This window comes from Branchiostoma belcheri, unplaced genomic scaffold, assembly GCF_001625305.1.
Source record: "Branchiostoma belcheri isolate BF01 breed outbred unplaced genomic scaffold, Haploidv18h27 scaffold449, whole genome shotgun sequence".
Lineage (NCBI taxonomy): Eukaryota > Metazoa > Chordata > Leptocardii > Amphioxiformes > Branchiostomatidae > Branchiostoma > Branchiostoma belcheri.
Genome location: NW_017804075.1, coordinates 44,830 through 52,319, shown reverse-complemented (window position 1 = coordinate 52,319; position 7,490 = coordinate 44,830). Strand labels below are relative to the sequence as shown.

The 7,490-nt window shown below is 44.0% G+C and overlaps 1 protein-coding gene across 1 annotated transcript in view; it reads left to right on the top strand.

Annotated features, from left to right (window-relative positions):
- Positions 1–2,600: 2,600 nt before the first annotated feature.
- Positions 2,601–7,490, top strand: part of LOC109478649 (pre-mRNA-processing-splicing factor 8-like) — a 38,121-nt gene continuing 33,231 nt past the window's right edge. The window contains exons 1-3 of the mRNA XM_019780314.1: positions 2,601–2,725; positions 5,719–5,825; positions 6,182–6,350. Coding sequence (XP_019635873.1) covers positions 5,753–5,825; positions 6,182–6,350 — 242 coding nt within the window. The 5' untranslated portion in view covers positions 2,601–2,725; positions 5,719–5,752. The remainder of the gene's footprint in view (positions 2,726–5,718; positions 5,826–6,181; positions 6,351–7,490) is intronic.

Below are 7,490 nucleotides of genomic sequence, written 5' to 3'. Positions count from 1 at the left end.
TTACCTAGTCTGTAGTTCAAGTAAACTCACCTGTCACACCTGTAAGGTACCTTACCTAGTCTCAAGTCCTATCAAACTCACCTGACACACCTATAAGGTACATCACCTAGTGTCGAGTCAAATCACACTCATAATAGGATGCCTAAGCCTGTTTTTATTTTTATTTTTTTTATTTTCGTCCGTCTTCTCCATTATTTTTCTAGAAAAATCTGTTAACCAAGAAATTAAAGTGGTGTGGCCTAAGGCATAACATTTTATAGTAACTAGATTCATTACCTCTAGTACCTGTGGACATTTCCCGTATATTGATAATGCATTGTATATTATTTTTAGCACAATTCAATTATTATTAAAGCTGAAAATACACCTACACTCTTGTTTCAATAGACTTTTATTTTCAGTGTAGTTCAAGTCAGTATACAATACATGAACTGTAAATACACAGCATCAAAATCCTAGGTTTCTGAGCACAGGGGTTCGGAACATAGGTCATGCTCGAAAATCACACTGGAATGTGTGGCATTATAATAATAAGGTAGAGTTAGGATTTATAATTACATTATGAAATAGACACAATATTCTACTTAATTACGTCTGTTAAGGACCTTTCAGTGGTCTCATCGCTTGCTGTTTCAATCGTTATGTAAGCTATTATTTTGAGACGTTAAACTTTCCACCAGAAAGTGTGACATTAGAAAATGAGACACACATACACACACAGACAGACACGCCAAAAAAAAATACCTCCATTTTTCATGGAGGTAATAATAATAATAATAATCAAAGGTCCCGAAGACTAAGAGTAACACAAATATTACTTGTGCAGTGACTTACCTAGTTGCTACATAACATAACAGGGCCTCATAAATTACTAATTTTATGGTGTCTAACCTCTTCAGATAAAACCACCACACAAATATCTCCTGTATGGTGTCTACATAAAAAGACTGAATAAATATCACATGCACAGTGCCTTGCCTAGTTCCGAGACCTTAGAGCCGTGAATATAATAACCGTACAGTGTCCAAACTGGTCCCAACACTGACAGCAGTGAATACATTACCTGCACGGTGCCTTGCAAATACAGCCGTGCAAATATTACCTGTACGGTGCCTCACCAGACCGCAGACCTAAGAACCATGAAAAAATTACCTATACAGTGCCTTACCTGGTCCCTAGACGTAAAAACTCTGCATATATTACCTGTCCACAGTGCCTTACCTGAACGCAGACCAAAGAGACGTGCAAATATTACCTGTACGGTGTCTCACCTGGTCCTCAGACCTGACAGCCATGCATATACATTTGTATTACCTGTACGGTGCCTTACCTGGTCCCCAGACCTAAGAGCCGCACAATTATTACCTGTACGGTACCTTACCTGGTCCCTAGACATAAGAGCCACGCAATTATTACCTGTACGGTGCCTTACCTGGTCCCCAGACTGAAGAGCCGCGCAGTTATTACCTGTACGGTGCCTTACCTGGTCCTGAGACCTAAGAGCCGTGCAATTATTACCTGTACGGTACCTTACCTGGTCCCCAGACTGAAGAGCCGCGCAATTATTACCTGTACGGTGCCTTACCTGGTCCTGAGACATAAGAGCCGTGCAATTATTACCTGTACGGTACCTTACCTGGTCCCCAGACTGAAGAGCCGTGCATATATTACCTGTACGGTGCCTTACCTGGTCCTGAGACCTAAGAGCCGTGCATATATTACCTGTACGGTGCCTTACCTGGTCCTGAGACCTAAGAGCCGTGCATATATTACCTGTACGGTGCCTTACCTGGTTCCTCCACCTGAGCCGTGCATATATTACCTGTACGGTGCCTTATCAGGACCCCAGACCTGACAGCCGTGCAATTATTACTTGTACGGTGCAAATGTTTCCTGTATTAGCTGCCTTACCTAGCCCCAGAGCTAAAAAAAAGAGCCCAGGTGTAAGAGCCACACAAATATAACGTTGACAACCAATTTGGTCCCCATTACCTACATGTAACGTTATATGGAGTGTTACCTGGTCCCCGGAGCTTAAGTTAAATCCCCTCAAATATGATCTAAACTATGCTTTTCCTTGTCCCCAGAGGTAAGAGCCACACAAATGCAGTGAATATAGACGTAAAAGTTTACGTTTTTGCACGTAAATCGAGGGAAAGACGCAGGTAGCCCTCCACATACTACCGAAACTGAGGTATTGATGCAGCATATCTCCCTATACTACCGAAATTGAGGTATTGCTGCAGCATATGAGTAGCAGTCCAGTGTCCTGACCAATAGCAGCGTGGCTGTTCATCGTCACAACGTCACTTCCGGTCTTCCGACCTGAGAGCAATAGGATCTAACGACAACCGGAACCCGCGTACCTTACAGGCAGAACCTAGCAGCTCATTCGGGAACACAATTTGTGTGTTAAATAGTGATTTTTATCACCAAAAACTTCAAATATCTACTAAATCAATAACATTTTGATAGTAAAACTACTTTGTTGATAATTTAGATAGCGCTGAAATATTTGAGTAATTTTTGTAACATATCTGTGTAATCTTGACATGTTAAGATACAAATGCAGGAACATGCTTACTGTGGATGGCTGAGTTCTCGCGATAAATCCCGAGACTGACGCAGGCCGAACGCAGCGGAGGCGGCCATGTTTCTGTAGAACGGAGTTTCCATGCCTCTTTTCAAGTCTCAAAACAGGCCAAAAACTGGTTCTATACCATAGGTGAGCCTTCCTGTAGTTTGTGGTGTAAGTTGTGAATTGTGGATATCGTTCTAGAAGGCTTCTGGTGCTTGCATTTTGAGAAATACGAGAGTTGGCGTGGGCATGGCACCCTGCGTGCTCGCGAGCATGGCGGCATCTTTTGTTTGGAGAGATATCATTTTTTTGCCAGGTCAACCACTTTTAATCGGCGAATGTCCGTTATTTGGCTTTTTATAGGAAGTGACATAATGTTTCTGGTATTTTTGTTCTGTCGATAGGTACTGTTATTCGGGTGTTGGAGTTGCAAAATTATTCAAGTTACCCTAGAAGTTTTGCCCCCCTCCCCACCAAGCTAAAATTATGCTACGAAAATTTGAAAGTGATAATTTGCTGCACCTATCCTTTGCGCATCTTCTTCTTCTTCTTTGCACATCTAACTGTAAGCATAATTGTTCAAAACTATCTAGTGATGATGCCCTAACTGTTGTACTTAGTTACAGCAACTTACTTACTTAGACTTAGGGGCTCCCGCGTCTCGTGACGCATGAGGCAGTCAAAGCAGCCCAGCTTCCTCTGTCAGCAGCCAGCCTCAAGGCTTCCTTCCAGCTCATGCTGACTGCCTGAAGGTCCCTCTCCACTGTCTGTCGCCAGTTCATCCTTGGGCGCCCCCTTCTTCTCCGTCCTTCTGGGAACCACTGCAGGACTTGGTTGGCTAGTCTGACAGGTGGAAGTCTGACAGCGTGTCCTAACCAACTGAGCCGGCGTTTGCAGATGATGGAGGACACTGGTTGTTGCTTAGTTTGAAGTCTGATGTTATCATTCGAGATAAAGTCATCCCATCTAATGCCCAGGATTTTCCTTAGACACTTGCTGTCGAAGGAATCAAGTCTCCTTTCTTGACTTAGTTTCAGGTGCCAGGTTTCGCAGCCATACAAAAGTGTTGACAGGACGTTGCTGTTGTAAAAGCGCATCTTGGTCTTGAGGGACAGTTTCTTGTTTCTCCAGAGTTTGCCCAGCTGGTTAAATGCTGCTGAAGCCTTACCAACTCTGCAGTCAAGTTCTTTGTCCATGTCACCATTGCTATTGATGGAGCTTCCAAGATAAGTGAAGTTTTGAACTATTTCCACTTCCTTCCCATCAATGAACACAGATGTAGGTGGCGGATGAGATCCTGTCAGCATATTCTTGGTCTTCTTGCCACTGATGGTGAGGCCTATTCCTCCTGCTGTGGAACCAATCTCGCTCACTAGGGCCTGGAGATCCTTTGTGGATTCTGCTAAGCCGGCAATATCGTCTGCGAAGTCAAGATCAGACAGTCTTTGTCCTTGCAGCCATGGTATTCCTTTATCCTTAGTTGACTGTTGCAGCACCCAATCTATGGCAAGGGCAAACAGTATTGGAGACAGCACACATCCCTGGCGGACCCCAGTCACCACCTCAAACCACCCGCTGAACCCATCATCTGTCCTTACACAGCATTTGGAGTCAGCATATATGTGTTTGATAGCTGAAATGACTTTGTTGGGTAGTCCGTACATTTGCATGATGTTCCATAATGAGGGCCTGTGAATGCTATCAAACGCTTTAGTAAAGTCAATAAAGCTGATAGCCAGTGTGGACTGAAACTCATTGCACTTCTCTATTATGCGTCTCAGGGTGAATATTTGTTCCGCACAAGATCGCTTGGGTCGGAATCCTGCCTGCTGCTCCCTCAGTTCTTCGTCAACTGCATCTCGTATGCGGTTCAGGATAGCATGGCAGTAGACCTTTCCTGGGATGGACAGGAGTGTAACCCCTCTCCAGTTGTCGCATTCTGCAAGGTTGCCTTTCTTGGGGATGCAAACCACTACTCCATTTCTCCAGTCCTCTGGTACTTCCCCCCGGTTCCAGGCATTGTTGCAGAGCTGGCACATCCATTTGACAACGGATTCCCTTCCAGCTTTTAGCATTTCTGCGGTAATGCCGTCCATTCCTGGGGACTTGTTGTTCTTCAGGTTCTTTATGGCCTCATGTATTTCCGGCTCAGTAAAGTCACTGGTGTCAATCGGGAGGAGGTGAGAAGGTGGGTCAGTGACTGCTGGTGAGGTTGGGTCTGGTCTGTTTAGAACTTCCTTGAAGTGCTCTGCCCACCTGGCAAGCTTGTCCTCTCCTTTGGACAACAGGGTACCATCTTTGGCCTTGACAGGACCCATGCTAGCTTTTGAGTTGCCAGTGATCTTCTTGGCGATCTGATATACGGTACGCATATCATTCCGAGTTGCGGCTCTTTCTGCTTCATCAGCCTGACTCTCCAACCATTTGCGCTTGTCCCTTTGGGCGCTGCGCTTAACTTCACGGTCTTTGTCGGAGTATTCCTGGTATATACTACTACTTGCCGACTTGGCCTTATGTCTCCTCTGATGCAGTGACTTCCTTTCATTGATCAGCTTCCAAGTTTCGTCGCTGATCCACGCTTCCCTGAGGGATTTCTTGTAGCCGAGGACTTTCTCACCTGCTTCATTCATTGCTTGCTTAAGTTCATCCCACCATTCCACAGTTCCCGGTGGAGGGACTGCCAGGGCAGAGAACCTGTTTCTCAGTAGAGATTCGAATTGGTTTTCCTTCTCAGGGTCTTTTAGCTTAGCTTAGCTTAGTTACAGCAAGTCCCACTCTAAACAGGTATACAGATACAGAAACGGTTTCCTCTGAACTAAACTGTTTCTTGTGTTTGTGATTCCAGTGAGCCTGTCTCCTGTCTACCATGACAGCGTACAGCTTCATGCCTGTATAAGTTGAATTAGTATAACTATAACATGCTTCTTGTTTGTGATTCCAGTGAGCCTGTCCTCCTCGTCCACCATGGTCAGCGTACAGCTTCATGCCTGTATAACATAACATGCCTGTATAACATAACATGCTTCTTGTTTGTGATTCCAGTGAGCCTGTCTCCTGTCCACCATGGCAGCGTACAGCTTCATGCCTGTATAACATAACATGCCTGTATAACATAACATGCTTCTTGTTTGTGATTCCAGTGAGTAGTTCCTGTAAACTGGTCTCCTGTCTACCATGGCAGCGTACAGCTTCATGCCTGGACATGGAGTCCCCGACTTCATGTCGGAGGAGAAACTACAGGAGAAAGGTAAGAACAAGAGGGCCCACCCACCACATGTTAAAGACATTCAGTACTAAGTGCTGTTTACCTAAACCCATATTTAGGTTCAGGTCCGTCCGGATTCAAGTCCAGAGGTTTAGGTTCAGTTCCGGACCTAAACCCATGGCACATACAAAATTGCATGTTGGCAATGATTTTGGGTGCAATTCGAACAATTTAAAGTAACGTTAAACCTTGCGTCAAAAACAGTCACTCAAGCAACCGGATATGATTTTTATGATTTCCAAAATCATATCCAGTTGCTTGAGTAACTGTTTTTTGGCATATCTTATTACCTGGATGTTTAATCTTCACTGATGTAACGTTAAACCTTTCCTGTTCAGCGCGGAAATGGCAGCAGCTCCAGTCCAAGCGGTACGCGGAGAAGCGAAAGTTCGGCTTCGTGGACGCGCAGAAGGAGGAGATGCCTCCGGAACACGTCCGCAAAATCATCCGGGACCACGGAGACATGACCAACCGCAAGTTCCGACATGACAAGAGAGTCTACCTCGGGTGGGTTTCAGTTTTTTCTGTAAAAAAGTGCTGTTGTGAGCCTCAGAGTCAAATGTTAGAATAGGCTAAAAGCTCTACATAGTATTCCAGTTCAGGTCATTTTTAAAAGTATTTTAAAAAAAATAAAGAAAATGACAGGTTGCGTGTTTACCTGTGGTAGGGTTTTAGTTTTTCTATGTGCTGTTGTAAACAGTAGCCAAAATCAATTACTACTCCAGTTCAGCTCATTTTTTTTAAATGTCAGGATAAAATGAAAACTTTTGTTGTGTAAATTTTCTAACATTCTGATGTTGGAATTTGGAGTTCTAACAATGAGTGTTCTTTTGTACGATACTAACTTCATTCTAACACAAAGGTACACAATCATCATATTTTCAGAGACCACTTCAGTCTCCGAAACGTTGGCTGAATAAAACACTTGGTTGTGAAACAGAGTCTCTTTACTCAGTGTCTTACCAACCTGATGAAACTATTCATGCAAGTCTAACACAATTGTTGTTTCCATGTTACAGTGCTCTGAAGTACATCAGCCTTCTCAAAAAAATTTAGAGTAGGTGGCTGATAAGAAAAAGTAGCAGGCGAGCCACGAAGTGGCTCGAAGCGAGCCGCGCAGCGGCTCGCAGGGGGGAGGGTACGGGAGGGGGGTGGCCCCTCCCGTACCCTTTTAGCCTATTCTAACATTTTTTAGCCTATTCTAACATTTGACTCTGAGGAAATCGTAAAAATTAGACCCCTAAACATCGTTTTTGGTACATTCTGAGCAGCTTTTATGGCAATCTTGTGGCTCCAAAATTTACTGTTCGTGCACAAATAATTCCGGAAAAAGGCTGTATTAAAATTGTTTGCCACTCCGATCGTATTACGCGCGGTCCTTGCGCCCGGCCACAAAATGCAGAAAAATAAAGAAAGCATATTTAAATGTCAATTTGATCGAAAAAATAATCATTGGGATGTGAAAAAATGTCACAGTTTCGCTTTTTGGAAGTTTTGTTTCTGTTTTGACGGTTTAATTCTAGCGGGGTGCGATCCATAAATGCCCTATGGAAATTCACCCCGCGTCCCGGTACACTGACTTCCGGGTTCCTTGAACAAGAAAATTACGAGAAAATGGCCAAAAATCGGCGTAGAGAAATATACATC